The sequence below is a fragment of the Neovison vison genome, chromosome 3 (genome assembly GCF_020171115.1).
Source record: "Neovison vison isolate M4711 chromosome 3, ASM_NN_V1, whole genome shotgun sequence".
NCBI lineage: Eukaryota > Metazoa > Chordata > Mammalia > Carnivora > Mustelidae > Neogale > Neogale vison.
In genome coordinates, this window is record NC_058093.1 from 89361330 (window position 1) to 89381745 (window position 20416).

Consider the following 20416-nt stretch of genomic DNA (forward strand, 5'->3'; position numbering starts at 1 on the left):
ATTAGTTTTCTATTGTTGTTGTAATAAATTATCACAAAGTCAGTGGGTTAAAGCTACACAATTTTGTTATCTTTCAGTTCTGAAGGTCAAAAACCTTCAGAAGTGTCCATAAGACTGAGTTTTTTGGGGGGCTCAAGGTGAGAATCCATTTTCTTGCCTTTCCCAGCTTCTAGAGGCTGCTTGCATTGCTTGGCACCTGGCCCCTATAGCAGATTGCTCCAACCTCTGCTTCCGTTTTCATATCTCTCCTCTCTGATTTCCCTCTTATAAGAACTCATGGTTACATTGGGCTCACCTGAGTAATATGGGCTAGTCTTTCTACCTCACAATCGTTAGCTTAATCACATCTGCCCAGTCCCTTTTACTTGTAAAGTGACATATTCTCAGATCTGGGAATTAGGATATGGGCATCTTTGGGGTACCATTATTCAGCCCACCAGAGGACTCTTATTCAGGAATTTGGTTAAAATCTTTTACTTAGTCTTAGCTTTGGAGATAATGGAGTTCTGGTGGAGTGGTATGATAATTTTAAAATACAACAATATCTGTACATACCATATGAGGGTATGAGGGTCTGTGCACATATGTCTGTAGTTAGAGTAATTAAGTTTCTAAATTGCCAATAATGACTCAGCAGGACAATGGAAATTGTTAATTAAAAATCATGTTATCGTTGAAATGTTGGTACTCTGGTCAAAAGATCAGGAAAGAAAAAAAAAGAAGTAAAAACCTAATGAATCACTGAAATGGTGATTAACAAAAGTTTATTGTGTGCACACCAAAAAGGTAGTTTGCAAATGGTGAGTACTCAAACCAATACATGGAATGAGGCTTAGAAGTATATTGTTTAAAGCAGCTTGTATAGTGTAGAAGCAGTGACTGTTCCTCACAGTGATTGGTTGCAATATTAGAATTTTCTTATGTGGAAGAGAATTGGTTAGTGGTTGCCTCATATCAATTTTGGGGAACAATTTAAGTTTCACTTACATTTTGAGAGGCATAAGCAAGAAGTGACCAAGGTCAAGTTAGCCTCATTTGTCTTGCCAGATAATCTAAATTAAGCTTTGCTTGTATGACTAAAGCAGTTTGTTCAGTGAATTTTCAAGGCTGGTCTCTGTTTGTGTTTGATTTTAAAACTCTTCATTACTGATTGGCCCTTTATTATAAGTTTGGGCAGATTTTTAAGTTGGATTTAAGAAAGTTAAATGATAATATGGATTACAGTCTTATAATGTATATAATATGGTTTATTTTTAGTCATCTGGACATTTTGTGGGGAGAACTAATTCCTTGATAAAATGAAACTTCCAGGGCTGCCTGGGTGGCTCAGTGGGTTAAGCTGCTGCCTTCGGCTCAGGTCATGATCTCAGGGTCCTGGGATCGAGTCCCGCATCGGGCTCTCTGCTCAGCAGGGAGCCTGCTTCCTCCTCTCTCTCTGCCTGCCTCTCTGCCTACTTGTGATCTCTCTCTGTCAAATAAATAAATAAAATCTTTAAAAAAAATGATACTTTCAGGTTTGACCAATTTTTGACCTACCTTTCCTCATACCAACCTTCTTAATATAATCCAAATATATTTTCCTATTTCTATTAAATGTAGACTTGAAACGGTGAGTTACATTTTATCTTGCACTTACAATGATGATATTTCTAAAGGAACGATCTTAAAAAAAAAAACAAAAAACTATCATTAGCATATCTGTCCAAGTTAGCATTGCATAACCAGCTATTGTAAAAGTGTAATTTTCAGTATAGTCTTCAAGAGACTCTGGAGGATAACATTTAATCTCTTTCAAGTTTGATTTTTAGTTTTCATGGATGCTTTAATTTTATATAGTATAATCTTTAATATTCAGGTTATTTTATTTTAACCGTGGGAGAACTTAGTTTTATTTTTGGTGATTAACTAAATAAAGCTATTTATCTTTCTGATAATAAAATATAAAACACTGGTATTGCTTTGGTTTTCCTTCCCTCCCCATCCAAAAATAATGTATAATTATTTTTGGAAAATTTGATTTTTTCCTGTTGAAATCACCTTGTTAGGGCAAATATGAAGTCCTAAGACAACCTTTTGTCCTCCAGGAGGTCATCACCAGTGAATACAATACACAGAGCAAAATATGGTAGGAGCTGTTTGGTCTTTTGGTATTAAAAATGTTCTACTTTTAATATATGTGCTGCTGAAGTGAGCACTGTGTGGAATGCTATGGAACTGGTGAAGGAGGAAGAAAAATTTTGATGGGAAGTTTTGATTAAAGGAGTTAAAATGTCCTTAGACTTTCGAGAAAGACTAGAATCTTTTTGTAAGGGGAAGCAAAGCAATAAAGGGGTAAAGACACATAAAATTCTGTATTTGGAGAAAGTGGATAGAACAGTATAGTGAACTAAAAGTTTGGGTTGAACTGTGAAGGGAGAGTAGAAGAAAGCATTAAAGAGGAAATCTTTTAACCATATTATGAAAAACAATTCACATGAAATTCTGAGGATTTTTTTTCTTCATCTGCATATGCACATTTTTCTGGAGTCTGGAAATATAAAGTCAAATGATGTAAGGTACTTCCTGCTACTTGATAACTAACACAGCTCCCTTAATTTTTCATGAGCCTAATGGAAATTTGAAGCTGAATTAGTAATACTTTCTGTAGATTTCTACAAGAATTCTGTTCTCCCAATGATGAAATCATTGCCTCTTATATGAGAAGAAAGGAAATATAGCTATATTTCTCTTCAAGCATTTAGAAATGATATATTATTAACCATCATATATCCGTTAGCAGTAAGATGTGGATATACTAAATAAGTATTTGTGATGTTAACTGAGTTCTGAAAACCCAAGTTACAGCCTTTTCCTAATACTTAGCTCTTGCAGGAATTTGTAGAAATTCTTTAACTTAGAGTCAGTATTTCACTCCTCAGGAATTTAGCTGTTAAATGGGTACTACCCTTTCTTTACCTTTAATTTGTAATTAGTTACCAGGGTTCATCATTTATACTTCCTTTTAATCTCCCCATAGTGTCCTGTTATGCATGTAATAGGCAATTCTTTTTCTTTCTTTCTTTTTTTTTGTAAATGAACATTCTCATTAGTATTTAAATGGTGAGTTAACTTCTAAGGGAAATTTGTTGACTTCTAAGGATCATGGTGAAATACTCAAGGAGCTGGAATCTACATAGTTATTCATGTAATTGATGTATATTACTTCTAGTATTTGACTTCAATTCTTCCTGTTTTTTGAAAAGATAAAAAATAGCAGTTCATTGTGATCTTAAAATGAGAAAATAAAATTAGATAGTCTGCGGCAATTCATGTATCTAAAATCTTTCATTTAAGACCATCTATGTCCAAGTTCCAAAAATATTGCTATAAGTTTTTATTAAAATGAGCAATTATATGTTTTCATATAAATGTAGGAAGATTATCATACTAAGTCAGGGTGAATCCAAACTTAGTAAACTCTCTAGGCTATGGTTATTCTAATATTTTCATGTCTTTTGATTGCAAGAGTCTATTATTATGAAGAGATCGACATTGTACTAGCTTTGATCTTTTTCCAGAGGGGTGTAAGTGAAACTGCTTGCACATTCTCATAAGCTTCTTGTTTTAATTACAGAGTATAACATTACCTTTCATACAATAGGAAGATATTTAAAATAAGATTAGTTTGACTATTTCAGAAGTGTGGCAAGAAGCATTAAATAGGATAAGTGGAAAATAAATACACATACAACATATTTTGCTTCTGATTCAAGGAGCTCAATCCATTGGATATCTTTTAAAATAATCACCTTGAAATACTGAAAATTCATTCATTTGAATTGTATAATCAATGCTTTTAAAAACCCAACATTAAGTGGAATATCTGGTTGAAAAATAAATAGGTGAGTAGAGTAGCAAGCTATTCTTAACTGCTGTTTCCTAGAGAGATAATATAAAACTGTCCCCAAAATCACAACAGTGCAAATTGTCTTTAAAGGTTGGAGCTTGCTTAGCAAGCTGATAACATAGGCTCATTAGGTAAATCCCCTTAAGTCTATCTTACTCCTAAATCTTACTCTTAAAATCTTACTCCTAAAATCCATATATATATATATATATATATATATAGTGGATTTTCATACATGTCTATACATGTAAATATGTATTGAGGGTGGTTTGCATATTTTCCCAAAGGGTATTCTTCTGAGGTTTTCTCAAAGGGATTAGTCTGTATCTGTGGTTCAATGTAGGTGAATGTTTGGACATTAATACAAAACAAAATGAATAAAATACTTAACTATCAAATATACACTTTTCAGTCTTAGCTGGATCCCCATCACTATTACTAAGAAACGTTTTCACAGATTCCTAGTGGATTCCTTTTCCGGTTCCTCATAGCAGTTATCCTAAACCTTCACCACTCTTTCCAATTGTGCCTTTTTTCCAAGTTTCCAAAAAAAAAAAATCTTATTTTTTAGTTCTTTGAAAAATCATGATAAGGCAAGAATACCAGCTTCCCTGCTAGCTAACAATTTATCCATTCTGTATCCCTATCCTTTCTTTCTCAGGGCAGGTGCTCCTATTAGTGTTAGGTTCTCATTCTAGCCCCGTGAATTCTCCTCGGGAAACTCTCCACTTTCATATCCTTGGGCTCCATTCCCTCTTCCTTTGCTGGCACCTTTTCCTTAGCCTACAAGTCTACTCCATCTTTTCAGAACTCATCATACTTGGGCATTGTCAAAATGACCCACTTCATTCCAGCTCTTGAGATGTCACATGATTTTAGGTACGATCCTTTTCCTTTGCCCTTCTCCTTGTATATCTCTGGATAAACTTTCTTCCCTCTCCATCCCCTTGCCTGACTTACTCTTATTTCTTTGCCCTCAGCTCCTTCCCCCTACCCCAGTTTAATTTCACCTCATCTATTCTTATAGTTTTTTTCACTGTCTTCTTATAGCTCCAGGTCTGTTCCATGTTTCCAGCTTTGATTATTCTCCTGAATTTCAAATTTAAATGCATCTATGCCTGATGCATATTTATTCTTGGAACTTCCACAAACACCTCATGATATTCCCAAAACAGTTGAAGAGTCATACACTGAGGGTCAAAGATCTGAATTTAAGATTCCAACATTTAATGAGGTGGTAAACAGGATATTTGACTTCAGTTTCCTCATCAAATACTGTCTTGAAACTCCATTTCACCAATATATTTAACTACTAATCATCCCTTCTCATATACATTATTGCAATACATTCTAATTGAGCTCCTCATTTCCACCTTTACTTCACTGAAATTTAATCTCAACATAGTAGTCAGAAGTTTTTTGTTTTTTTTTTTTTAAGTAGGTTAGATTTTCTCTTTACTCTGAACCTTTCAGCGGTTTTCCATCTTGACTCTTATTAAAGCTCAAGCCTTCATCTGCTGCCTTCAACCCTATATTTACTCATTTCTTGACCTCAGCTCTTTCTAATCTCTTTTCCCCCAGCCATCTTGATCTCCTTAGCGTTTCTTTAAATTTTCTGGACACCTTTTGCCTCAGGTCCTTGGTGTATGACCTTTACCACATCATGAGCTTTTATTCAAACGAATGGCACCCTTTCCTTCCAGAGGTTTTTATTTCAGTTGTAACATTGTCTGTGATGTATTCTCTGACCACCTTAATTTAAAATTATATCTCCATCTTTCCAGCCTTTTATTTTTAAAGATTATTTATTTATTTTTTACTTATTTGACAGACAGAGATCACAAGTAGGCAGAAAGCCAGGCAGAGGGAGAGAGGAAAGCAGGCTCCCCACTGAGCAGAGAGCCCGACATGGGGCTTGATTTCAGGACCCTGGGATCACGACCTGAGCCAAAGACAGAGGCTCTAACCCACTGAGCCACCCAGGCGTGCCCCCAGCCTCCAATTCTTAATCTCCATCTCTGTTTTATTTTTCTCCACAAAGTTTTATCTTCTAATATACTATACATTTAACTCATTTATTTTATTTTTGTTTCTATCCTCCCACTAAAATTTCAGTTTCTTGGTGGCAAGAATCTCTGTATTTAAAAAAATAAAAAATAAAAAGGATTCCCAGTACTTAGAACATAGTAGAAACTCATTAGTGATTGTTTAATAAGTAAATGAATGAATGAATAAATTAAGATGGGGGTGGTGATGGTCAAGTGATTTAGAGACCAAAAAGTCAGGGTCATGACCTGAGCCAAAGGCAGAGGCCTAACCCACTGAGGCACCCAGGCGCCCTGGTCACCAATTCTTAACTCTTACCTCACTTGCAGCAGAGTCTCCATTTTGGTCCTCATTACTTCAGTTCAATCATCAGGAGCTTTTCTCTAGACAATTTCAATAGTCTCTTGAGGTTGACTTTGTACAATATTTTATCATAAATAATCTTTCCTTAGTACTTTCCTATGACTTCAAATTATCTACGGAAAGTTTCCTACGGTAATCAAAGTGCTTCATTCCAGACTCTGACCTATGTTTTTGAGATGCTATTTTCCAACACCATAAACAACTCTTTATGGTCCTTTTTATTTCTTTATACTTTTAATAAGTACTTATTGATTATTTACTGAGTCAGGTGTTATACAATGGTTTTTAGCAAGGCACCATCTCTTTCCACCTATCCTCACAGCAATTTGTTATAGTTTGGTTGGTAAGAAGGAAGGAAACAATCTAGCATCTCAAGATCATAAATCAAATGCAGAATAGCTATAGGTACCATGAACATCCATTCTGATTTTCCTGGAATAAACTTGGTTTATCCCTGTTTCCCATTATAATTATTAATAAGCCTTCCTTCATCTTCAGAACTCTCCCAGTTTCATGATAAATTATATGGTCTCCTTGTCTATAAGCAAAACAACTTGAATTTTATCTCATGCTCTTTTCCTACATTAACTACAAAAGTTATGTGACAGTCTAAAACAAAATTTAACTCCTCCTCCTCTAGCAGTGGAATATACTTATAAATATCACACAAACTGTTTGGTGAAAAAAAAAAATCAAGGTTCTGTAACCTGAATGTCATTTTAATTTAAGAAATTTTTTTGTTTGTTTATTTCAAATGCAGTTTAGTAATTAGTTCCTTAGTTGTGTTTTCACTCTGCCCTCATCTAGAATGCCCTATATTTATTCTCCATTTATCTAAATCGTACACATTTTTAAAGTAATGCTTACATCTCCAACCTGTTCTTTGTTTTTGTCTCCATCTCTATCTGCGGTCTCTTCTTTTTTTTAGATTCACTTTTTAAAGATTTTATTTATTTGAAAGAGAGAAAGACAGCTATCAAGAGCACAAGTGGAGGGGGACAAGGGGAGATAGAGAAGCAGACTTCCCCCTGAGGAGGGAGCCAGCCATAGGGCTCCATCCCAGGACCTTGGGATCATGACTACATCCTAAAGCAAACACTTAACCTGAGCCACCCAGGCACCCCTGCGGTTATTTATTTATTTATTTATTTACGATTTTATTCTTTATTGACAGAGAGAGAAAAAAAAGAGAGAGAGAGTACCGGCAGGGGAAGCAGCAGGCAGAGGGAGAGAGAGGGGGAGAAACAGGTTCCCCTTGGAGCGGGGAGCCTGATGTGAGGCTTGATCTCAGGACTCTGAGCTGAAGGCAGACGCTTGACCAACTGAGCCATCTAAGCACCCTTATGGTCTCTTCTTTCAGCAATTATTTTCTATATCATTTATTTGTCAAATTGTTGCATAGAGGTACTTTGTTTCCTCCTGGACCTATTAACCAAGCAGACAAAGATGGTGACTTCTACATTTTTGTAGCTACTATTCTAGAACCAAATAGAGTATGTTCAATCAACTTAATGCAAAAACAAAACAAAACAAAACAAACAAACAAAAAAAAACCCAGTATAATAATAGTGGTAATAAATAGGGTATTGATGGTGAATTTATGAAAAGATATAACAGGATACGATAAAATAATCAGAACTTTCAGGTAATATTTATAGTTTGAAAGTGGGAAAAATAGTTATATACCCAGAAGTTGTGTATATGTTTGTGTGGGTTTGTAATATATATTATTGAAAATTATGTTGGGTCAGGAGAGAAGAAGTTGAGGGAGACAAAGAAAAAAATATTCCATACTTTATCCCAATGTGTGGAAAATGCACCATCATTCTGTATATTACTGGGGAAAAAAAGTCAATTAAGTTATGGCTTCATGCTTTCCATGCTTTTATATCACTTAGAATTTTTATTTGCTACATATTTAAAGACCTACTAATAGATTTTTTTATCTTGAATCATTCCTTTGTATACCTAACAAAAGTGTAAGTGATATCAAATGGCTAAGATTTGATATGGCTAGCACTTCTTCACATTCAGAGATCATCAACTGTAAAAAAAATTCCTAGTTCAGACATTTAAAATATTAAAAAAGTAAATATTTTATTAAACAGATTCACAGTGTATAAATAAGTGTATTGCAAAAACAAAACAAAGCAAAAAACCAAACAAGACAAAAAGACATATGAGTTTACTAGGACTTGAATAAAGACTATAGATCCTAAATATTCTGAAGCCATTGAAGGAAAATAATGTGATTTTTAGATACGGCCAATTGTAGAAACGCAAGTTAGAGCAAAACTTTTTGGAAGTTACTATCACTTTTGCTATCCAGTAGCAGAAACTATCATCTGGGAACTTGTAGGAAAAGAAAGAAAGAAAGAAAGAAAGAAAGAAAGAAAGAAAGAAAGAAAGAAAGAAAGAATTATGATAATGGGTATCTAATTGACATAGAGACCTGTAGCCCCAGTATCAGGATGGATGATTAGGAATTGAATTCTCAGACATCGGAATTAAGTACAATATTTTAAGTTTTATTTCTTATTTTTCTTACTCTTAGAGGAGGAAACTAAAATTTCTGTAGTCAAGAATGTCTGCTTTGGATCAACAGCTGTAAAACCTACTGGCTGTGATTGTCATATGCCTTATCCAATATGACCAAAGTTCTAGTCATAAACACAAAAAGAATTCTTAACTATTTTCAGAACAGATTGTGTGAGACTGCAACATAGTCAATTTTATCAAAATTGTGTGCTTGAGCTGAGTAGCTAAAATTGAGATAAATAATTGGTTTAGTTTTGCTGCTGAACAGAAAATGTGGATCACACCCATGGACCTTTTATGTATTGCTTTCTCACATTTCATCTTTGTACTGCTCTTGTGTTCATATTCAGATCATTCATATTTTATTTCGAAACATTTTCATTTTCAGATCAGCAATTGTGTGATCCTGGTGAATTTCTTTGCCACGATCATGTGACTTGTGTCTCCCAGAGCTGGCTGTGTGATGGGGACCCTGACTGCCCTGATGATTCAGACGAGTCTTTAGATACCTGTGAGTAGAAAGGTTCTCATGCCATTCAGATTTATCTTACATGTGAAACTAAATGTCAGTTGTTTTCATGGATGACTGCTGTTCTAGTTGCTTCTTTTTTTTTTTTTCTTTCCAAATAGCCTAAGAAACTTGAAATCTTTTGTTTGTGTTTCCTTTAAAATGACTGTGTGAATGAGACCGTAAAATGCAGTTTTGTAGTGTGAATTAATTTTTGAAGGGAAGAAAATGCAAGGTTAATTGTTTCAATGTGACTGTGTTACTACTAGAAAAAAAAATAACTTGAGGAGGAAAAAAATAAGACCCTTTCCAATAATTTATTTCACCTATTTTGAGACAGAAGAGCATGTAGAAGGAATAGTAAGGTAATCAAGTTGAGCTCCCATATTATTTCTGGTAATGTCTTCTGGCACTCTACAAATTATTGAACATGTTTTCTTATCTGAAATGGCAAGGTAGAAATTATATTTATTCACCCATACAGGGAGATTCTTTGCCTTTATAATATTAGATTCAGAAGCCCTTCACACACATGGGTCCCAACTGTATTGTACAACTGATTCTAACTTGAAGTCCACTGAGGGCTTTGCATACATGAAAAATGCTGCTAATGCAAAATTATAAATAATAGGGCCATGGTTAACTCTGCTACACCGTTTTTTGTTTGTTTGTTTGTTTGTTTGTTTTGTTTTGTTTTATACCCACTAGCTTCTGGAGTATGAACAATCCCCTAAATTTTAATATTGATATTTCCAGCACTTCTAGTTTGGGCTGTGTACTCCCTGCAACCAGGTGTGATAGCTTATCAGTATTCTCAAAGCAGCTACATGGTGTTGTTGGGTCGAAGTGTAGGAAAAAAAAATCCATCATCCTTAGTGCTTGATATTGTAAGAAATAACAATTACTGGTTCCACTTTCCATTTTTATTTACTTGTTTACAAGTCTTGCAGCCAGGACCAATATAAGTTTTGATGAAAATCTTGCCATTAGAAAGCAGAGGCAATGATTATTCATTTTCTTTATGTTTGCCAGTGTTTTTAAAGTTTCTCAGCATATGGGTTCTTGAATATTTGCATTAATTGCTCTTTCCTTTGAACAGATCATTTCTTTCATAGGAAGAGGTTGTAGTTGTTTATTACATTTGTAATTCTCACCAGTTTAATTCAGAAAACCTTTACTAGACTCTCTATAGCATAAGAAAGTTTCTTGGCATGATAAAAGAAAAAAAAATAAGTTAATGGGGAAAAAGCCCTAATGGATAAATAAGATGTAGTAAATCCATGCTAAAGAATGTTATTTGGCAATACAAAAAGAATGAAGTCCTCATACATGCTACATGGATAAACCTTGAAGACATTTGGCAAAGGAAAAGAAGCAAGTCACAGAAGTCCACGTATTTTATGATTTCACTCATTTGAAAGATCTCAAATTGGCAAATCTACAAAAGTAGAAAAGTAGGTGAATGTTTCTCAGGGCCAGCTAGGGCTGGAGGCAATAAGAATTGACTGCTAATGAGTATGGAATCTCTTTTGAAGGTGAAAATATTCTAAAATTAGATTGTGGTATGTATGCACAACACTGTTAATACATTTAAAAACAATGACTCATACATATTAAAATGGGTGAATTGTATAGTATGTGAATTATATAATAGTAAAGTTGTTTAAACATGAAAAAGCAGGAAAAAAAAATCTCAATAGTATGGCTCTGGGTGCAGATGGCATAATAATGAGAGAAGGCAACAATAATAAATGCACCGGGCATGAAATATATGTGGTGGGACCATCCCCTATTGAAGTACCATCTGGGAGTTTTATCCTTGTTAGCTCCAAGGGAGGGTTGCCATGACACAATCAGAATAAAAAGTTAAATTTTTGAGTTCTGGTACTAGAATCTTGTGTTTCTGTCCTGATCCTTCCACAAAATTGCTGGTGGGAAAAATGACAGAGATGTGAGATAGCTTTGTGGAATGCATGTGCAGGAAGGCCTCGTTAAAGGGAAGAAACAGTTCCATGGAACTGTGTACCTGACACAAAGCGAAAGCAATAGAGAAGACATGGCTGGAGAGCCTATAAAGGCAGGAGTTTCCTTTAGGCTGATGAAGAATAGAGAATAATGATGTTCTTTTTGTGCTAAAGAGGGAGCTCAGTAGGAGACTCAGACTGGAGATGCATGCTGTAGAGAAGAGTAGCAAGGACCTGTGTGACCACAAACAAAGCCCAGAGAGGAAAGAGACCCTGCAGTGAATGCTAAAGTGAGTGGGTGACAAGTATCCCTCTCTCCTTCCCATGCCCACTCCACACCTCTAGGAACATGGCGCATAACCATCAGGGCTACACCAATGGATTAGACCCAAGTTTGCCAGCCGGCATTCACCCTGATTGAGTCGGCATTTTATGTCAATAATAGGTGTATCCACCACAATGTTGTTAAATATTTGAATGTCCATCCTGCCCAGAGGGTAGACAGCACCTAGGGCTTTGGAAAAGATACGTCCTTCCTTCACAGAAATTAGGGGCTTTAGCAGCCTGAGGCCTTAAGTTAGAAATTACATGTGGTTTCATTAAAAATAGAGATATACTTTCTGCTTTCTTAAAATATTTTTAAAATGAATTCATACCTGCTCAAGATATTTTTGGCAGTTTTTAAGTATATAGTTATTTTCCTCTCCAATAAAATGTGATGAATTCTATTTAAAAGTATTTCCTCATTTTGGCTGTTCTTACTCTTTTGACATCAAAATTGCTGAATATTCTTAAAGAAAATGTTAAGACTATTCTTATATCAGTGTAGTTACCTAACAAAACAGAGACATGACTATTTCTCTACCTGGGTACTTGATCTGGCAACATATTTTGATCTACATTAAATTAGCCTCTTCCAGATAAATAATTTCAGTCAGTACCCATTGAAATATGGACAAGCATAGAAAAAAGCTTTATGAAAAATATCAGAGGTTTTCAAATTTAAATTTCTCAATCCAGATGTTCACAATTACCATTTTCTCTAATCATAGTGTTTTGTAATGTGTTGTTTTATGACATTCATATGCAGTCATCACTGATCTACATAAAATAATTGCATAATTTTATAATTATATGGATGCATACATTCAATGTGAAGGATAAATACTAGAAATCGAAAACCTTGAAGACTGATTCTTAGGAAGGGTAATTTTGTGCTCAGTGTCTGAATGAAAGTTTGTTATCTTTGATTTGAAGACAAAGTGTGTTGTATTTACAAAATATTAGATGAAAACGGCTGATGCAATACACTTTTCGAGGAATAAAAGCTTTACTTGTGAAATGCTGATGATTGAAATACTTTAGAAGACAAAGGTACACGCAGAAAAACAAGAAATTTTGAACTTAAATGAAATTTAAGTATTTGGGGATCTGAGGTGTTAATGTGCACATATATTCCTCTTCTGTGTTGTTTAGACTCAAGGTCTAGTGAAAAAGAGAAGAAAAGAAAAGAAACAAACAAACAAACAAAAACCAAACCAGCAAAACCAAAAAACAAAATAAAAAAGACCCCAGACTTATGTGGGAGGTTGGTTTACCATTAAGCTAGATTGTGTGTTGGGATGTTTTCTCAAATATGCAATTGGAGAAATTTAATAATTTACATCCTTACATTGGATGTGAGAAATGATTCATTAGCCTTCTATTAAAAATAAAATTGCTTATTTCCCCATATTATTAGAAGTAATTGTTCAGGGTCTAAGTGGTTGATCATCTTTAGGTTCTATGAGGCAATGAGAATAGAAAATCAGGAAAATCACCATTTTTCTACTCAGCGCTTTCAATCCAGTTGTTAGTCTAGCATCATTGTGTGTGACAAGAATTAAAGTGAATGGTGATCATGTTTATTTATGGTATGAAAGCTTAGCACCACCTGTGGCAGGGAAGTCTTCTTGAAAGGCACTTTTATTCTGAGGTATTCAAAATTTAATTTCTTCTAGGATTTTCTGTTCAGTGCTTAATGATACTTCCTTTCCAACAATCTGCTTCAGCTGATGTGTGATGTTTTCTGCCAATCTGATATTAATATACTTAAAACTAGTTTCTCCTTTTTTAAGTCAGGAAGGTAACAGTTTTACTGTTTCTTTTCCTTCCCTATTGCCCTACACTACCCCCCTCCTGATAGTAATTTAGGCTGCCCTTCAATTACATATCATACTTTGGATGTAATGACTCACCGGCCAACAAAGGAGACTAAAAATAGCCTTAAAGGAGGGTAAGAACGGCAACCTGCTTAGTTGTGATCTGGGCACATTGACTCTATCCTGTCCCTCTGAGGAATCAGCAGACTTTTTTCGGTAAGGGGCCAGATTGTAAATATTCTAGATTTTGTGTCCTATGTGATTTCCATGACGTATTCTTGTTTTTTATTTGTCAAACCCTTTAAGATGCGAAACAAAAAACAAACAAACAAACAAAAATACTTTCTCAGCTTACAGTCTATTCACAACAGGCCACAGGAAGGATTTGGCCAGCGGGCTGTAGTTTGCTGACCCCTGTTGCAGTGTCAGCTCTGAACTATACCCACTGTTCCATACGGAGTTGGGTCTGTGCTTGGGTACCGCTGCACAGCAGCATCACCCCTCACAGTGGACGTATGTGGCACAGAGGTACGGGCGTACCCACCACCTCATGGGGCCAGACTCGGCAGTATGGTGTCATCTACAATAACTGGGTTCTTTCTCCTATTAGATATGTTTGCATAACACCTTGTGGGTTAAAATTGCATTTGATGCAGAGCAGAAACAGTCATTTAGCCAGATAGGGATTTGTTGTTCTTCTATAAAAAAAAGTTGCAAAGCACCACCTTTCTGCTCTGCCCTCCCTAGCATGGACCTGTCAGTCTTAGAGTCAAAACACAACTACTTCACCTCTGCCAGTTGGTAATTTCATTTCAGGCAGGAAGAAGGGATGGGGAAAATGGAAAAGGGAAGTGCTAGTCTCTCTGTATAACAAAGTATCAAGCTCAGTGGATTTCTGCTTAAATGTCCATGGCCAGAATGAAACATACGCGGTGTGGGACAATGAGTATTTTTTTTTTTTTTAAAGATTTTTATTTATTTATTTGATAGACAGAGAGATCACAAGTAGACAGAGAAGCAGGCAGAGAGAGAGGGGGAAGCAGGCTCCCCGCTGAGCAGAGAGCCCGATGTGGGGCTCATCCCAGGACCCTGAGATCATGACCTGAGCTGAAGGCAGAGGCTTAAACCACTGAGCCACCCAGGCGCCCCGACAATGAGTATTTTCATCAGAGCCCATTGCTTTCCAAAAAGGAGTGAGTGGCTCTGCTATTAAAGAACAAGGGGAGAGTAGCTATTGGGTAGAAAGAGGCACTAGGCAGCAGGAGCCCTCGTGTCCTTCACTCCTCTTCCATCTCTCCATTCGCCACATGGGAGGAGCCAGGCTCAGTGCCCCATCAGGGCTTCCGAATCCTCACTGCTTGGCTCCAAAGCCAGTTCCTCCATGAATATCTTTGCTCTCAGACAACTGACTTAACCTTTCCAGGCTTCCATTACGTCATCTGTACAGAGGACATGACCGTACCAGCCTCACAATAATGTTCTTATAAAATAGTGTCTGTTGGAGGTCTCCTGGGTGGCTCAGTCAGTTCAGCAACAGACTCTTGATTTCAGCTCAGGTCATGGTCTCAGGGTCATGAGATCAAGGCCTGTGTTGTTGGACTCCAAGCCTGCTAAGGATTCTCTCTCTTTCCCTCTCTCTTTCCCTCTCCCTCAGCCCATGCCCTGTTTGTCCTTTTCCTCTCTCTCTGTTGAAAGACAGAAAGAAAGAAAGAAAGAAAGAAAGAAAGAAAGAAAAAGTATCTGTTGCATAGTAAGGCTTTCTTTACCACACACCCTATGCTGAATTGCAGATGCTTAGAGATCTGACCAAGCACCTTACCCTGAGGGTACCCTGCCCCCTCTCTCATTCTTACTGAAAATTGGTTTTATTCTCTACGGGTGTGGCTAAGGATAAATTAATCTACCACAAACACTCATTTGACTTAAGTTAATAGTTTTTAATAATTAGATATGTTATACTCAAACATTAAGACAAATATAGTATCAAGATTATTTGGGGACAGGTGGCCTTTTTCTAGGAACTCTTCCAAAAACATCATGTTAACAAATTAACTAAAGTTAAACTACATGGCTACAAAACACATTAGTGAATAATCATGCACTTGGTCAACACTGCAGTACTGAAAGGTAGAGGTTATCTCATTTTACAAAATGAAAAAATTGAGTTTAAGGTCCTTTGTCCTCCTGTACACTGGCTGTTATTGGTGAAGACAGAGTTTATATTTCTTTGAATTTGCCTTCATATTTTGAAAGGCTGAAGTAAGGAAAGATCCAGCTCCTCAGAGGACCCTGTAGGCCACCTCATTTAAAAATATGATGTCATTTGAAAAACACAAAAAGCTATCCCAGCGGGGTTATATCACACTGACATAGGGAGTGACCCATTCTAATTGAATAATCCAGTAAAAGTAACAAGTCTCCTGGGTAATAGGAATAGAACCATTTATGGAAAATGGAAATAACTGTGAGTTATTAGGGTTAGATGTGCCTCTTCCTGAGTTGATCACTTCTTCTATTGTTTTTCTGGTCTGTAGAATTTTAAACTTTATTTAGATAGGAAGCTATTAATGAACATCTTATATTTTATATGGTGACCTTTCCCCTAGGATATAAGGTAGAAACTCTTTTATAATTTCCTTCAAAAGTTTCTTTCTTTGACAGAGGTCAGAGAAATAAAATGAAATTCAAGTGGGAGGTTATTAGCAAACAGATCCTGCCCTTTAAAAAATATATAGTAGAATAAGACACTGAAACTGGACTATAGGAACAATAAAATGAATGGAAGTATGGTGCTTTTTTCTAAGTAATAGTGATATAGAGGTCACTTTACAATGAGCTAATATATGAGAGCCACGCAGCTAAGCTTTTCGTTAGGCAGAGAAGTTGAAATGATCTTACAGATTGAAGGGAAAGCATATGAGACCCATGAGGACAGTTTATGTCTCTTTCAATTTTTTTGTTTTGCTCTTCATTTTATTTGGAAACTCCTCTCTTTAGCAATGGAGAGGCCAAAAACATCGACCCTTCTTTAATAATAAAAAGACTCCCACTTCACAGTTGATATGGAGGGGAGACAGAAAGAGGGAGAAGGTGTAATTATGAATTTAAAGAGTCTGTCTAATGTTGGTTCCTTTTCTTATCACAGTGGGGATGGGTGGAGGGTGACCTTTCTCTTCATTCTGCCCCACAATGTACTAATGGATCTCTGCAAGTCTGCTGCCGCAATTTTAAGAAAGCCTGACTGGAGGCAGAGGTGATAAAACCAAGTGGACTACAGTTCACACAGGCAGAGCAAGAACAGCTTAAAAAAAAAAAAAAAAAAAAAAAAGCCTCACTTTTTGACTCAAGGAGTCCCTTGCTTGTTGGTTTTCTGATCTAAAATCACAGGTCACAGGATAAAACGGGACTCGTGTCCCTCAGCCAGTACTGGAAACTGGAGGGAACACCAACTTTGAAACAGTGTAAAGTAAAGGGGGTAAAACAAAATAGGTGAATTCCACAGACAACTCTGATAAAATCTCTTTGGCTTAAGGGATGATATACTGTAAACAAATGCTCTTGCAGGGCCCTATAGGGACAAAGCTGAAGGCCGAACAAGGAGGCTTCTTAGAAAAGGTTCAATCCGTCATTTATCCAAACCAATCTAGCATTTGGGGTTGGGGATGAAGGCTTTCTACCTTTCACGGGTGAGCACATTTCTTCCCGGAGGATGTTTTATTCTTTACAGTCAGTGTATAAAATTTACATTTGACTTTTACTCAGAAGTGCTTCCAAAATGACATATTTTGTTAAATGAAGCACTAAAGGATGTTGTGTTCTAAGAACTTATCTTAATGGCAGTGCCTTTCTTTTCCGTCCCTTCTCCCACATCTTCCATCCTCCTTCCCTGAAAGCAGGATATGAAACCCAGACGTTGTATGCCTAGGGAATTTTGAGCAGGACAGAGTATTATCATTCTGTTAATTGCTATATTGGCCCTGTTCAGATTCAGGCAGCATGATTAACTTTGTGTTGATTTTTTTTTTTTTTAAAGTCAATATCTTCATAACATTAGCTTTCCTGATTTTCAGAATGGGAGAGATTGCTCACAAAGGAGTCAAGTTCATGGAAGATAGGTAGACCAAATAGGGCTTGGGTGAGAGGATACCAGTTTAGTGAATGGGGCTAATACTGTGCACTCAGGTTGCATGCAGGTTTGTTGGATGTTTGTTTACTGGGCGGAGAAAAGGATCCCTTGGAAGGGAAGAGTTTGTCCAAGCTATTCACTGGTTAACCTTGAAGGATCAGATACTAGATGGGGGGATCCTTCAAATGGCACAAATCTTTCTCAGGACTCAACAGCAAGAAAGAAATCAAATACTTCCCAGTACCCCTGGTGGAGTTGCCGAGAGAAAAGTGATTCCTAATAGAAATTATTTGTCTTTGGATTCAACATACAGTCACAAGACCAATAATCTCATCTTTAACAAATAGGAGTTGTAAAAATAAGTTGCATAATGTTTTGATGATTTTTAAAGGACATGCACATTAGAATTATTTACTATCTTTTGATCTTTGCAAACTTTTTTTTTTTTTTTGAAAAGGATAAGGCAGGTATAGTGGCTATTAAAAAAGAAAAAAAAGAAAAAAGAAAGGAAAGAACAAAGGGGAGAAGAGAGAGGAGAAGAAAAAAGAGAAAAGAAAAGAAATCAATCTTTTTTTTTATTTAGGCACAGACATATTGTGCCTGATCAAGAATCTCATAGCTAATGGGTAACAAGACTAGAATAAGAATCTAGGAATTCTATTTCTTAGTTTCCTATTATAATGTCTGTTACGGGTTGAATTGTGCCTTCTCAAAACTCATATGCTGAAGCCCAAAACTCTTATGTTCAACTCACATGCTGAAGCCCAGTACCACAGAATGTGACTGTGTTTGGAGGTAGGACCTTAAAAGAGGTAATAATCAACTTAACAAGAAGCCACTGAAGTGGGTCTGAGCTTTGTGGAGGTGTTATAAGAAGAGGAAATTTGGATACATTAGGGGACACTGGGGCAAGCGTGCAGAGATGGAAGGAGCAGGGAGACAGTGACCATCTGCAATCTGAAGAAAAGCTTCCCAGGAAACAATCCTGACAACATCTTGATCTTGGACTTCTGGCCTGCAGAACTATGAAGAAATAAATTTCTGTTGTTTAAGCCACCTAGTCTATGATGTTTTGTGAGGCAAGTTCTGGCAGATTAATACAACAATCTATTACACACCTAGTAAAATTCTATCTTTTTTTATACCAATAGAAGAACAATGTAGCAATTTAAAAATGACTTCTCTTCTTTGAGGATATATATTAGAGTGCTAAATTTATACGCACTATACGCTTATTTTAAGAGATGTAAAATGAAATCTTATTCTTACAGTGGTAGTTATAACACTGTAAGAACACCCAATTTCACTCTATAATGCTATTCTTAGGCAAATGAAAAAATATTTTTGATAAAAAGGTGGTGCATAATTACTACAGATTTTTTTTTCAAATATTTATGAATGATAAGTTGCTCTAAAATGTGACAGTAAAAAGAAATGCTTTATGCACATGGGCCTTGGAGGCCTTTACTTCCAAATTTGCACATATCGGATAATTCAGTTTTTTAAAAATATTTATTTGTTTGAGTGAGAGAGAGAGAGGGCACACATGTATAAGTGGGGGGAGAGGCAGAAGGAAAAGGAGCGAGAGAATCCCAAGCAGACTTCCCACTGAGCATGGAGCCTAAGCGGGGTTCCATCTCATGACCCAAGAGACCATGACCTGAGCCAAAATCACAAGTGGGCCACTTAGCTAACTGAGAACTCCAAGGCCCCTAGACAACTCAGTTTTTTAAACGAATGGCATACCATGTATTTTCATTTAACTAGTGAAGCCAATTTTGCCACTGAACTAGATTTCTCATACTTTATAGGTTCATTTTCTTTTTTTTTTAATTTTTAAAATTTTTAAATAAACATATAATGTATTATTAGCCCCAGGAGTACAGGTCTGTGAATCGCCAGGTTTACACACTTCACAGCACTCACCATAGCACACACCCTCCCCAGTGTCCATAATGCCACCACCTGGTTCATTTTCTTTAAGAAAATTAAATTATCCAATCAGTCAGTAGTTATTTACTGAGGAACAACTGCGTTCAAGGCACTTACTAGAAAAAGTCCTTCAAACATTTATGCCATACCCTACCATGTACCTGGGTTTTAATTTATGCTACTATAGTCCTCTATCCTGGTTAAGTGCTGCTGTGTCTGTGTTAATGTAGATGGTGCTTATGATAAACATGATGGTGGTGATTACCGACACAAAATGGATAACCAGTATGAGTCAGATTCTGTGCCATGAGCCGCATATGGATTATCTCTTCTGATTCTTATAACAACCCTGGACAGGACATCAGGTACGGATGTCCACATTGAACAGGGCACCAAGTGACATGGATATCAGAGTCAGCGTGGGTGTACATATTTTCTCACAAATGGAAATTAAATATTTTGAAAAGGGGGCAACATTTTTTAATTTGTGTGAAGGCACTATGTAAGCTAATGGTGGTTTTGCCTATGATACTGTGGTCTCCTTATATAGATAATAAAAATAAATTATGAGTGAAGTTATTTGCTAGAGGTCTTAAGGCAATTAAGTGACAGAGGTACAACTGAACATTGTACCCTGCTATATAGCCTTCTAGATGGGAAAATGAAGCTCAGAGAAGTTAAATAGGTTCCGATAAGATTCTCTCCTAGTGGAGGCAGGATTTTCACGCAGGCTCATCTCACATTATATTCACATCAGCATGCTTTCCATTACACCACACAGCCCCCTGTACATACTCGAATTTTTGGCTATTCAGTTTACACACAACAAATTTTAGTTGAGTGACTACTATTTGATAGATTCTGTGGTAGATGTTGGAAATGACAAGATCAATATGCTAAACATGAAAGATA

General features: G+C 36.3%; 1 protein-coding gene across 1 annotated transcript in view; it reads left to right on the plus strand.

The window, feature by feature from the left end:
• Positions 1-20416, plus strand: part of LRP1B (LDL receptor related protein 1B) — a 1985448-nt gene that overhangs the window by 362920 nt on the left and 1602112 nt on the right. The window contains exon 2 of the mRNA XM_044242553.1: positions 9222-9344. Within this exon, the coding sequence (XP_044098488.1) occupies positions 9222-9344 (123 nt within the window). The remainder of the gene's footprint in view (positions 1-9221; positions 9345-20416) is intronic.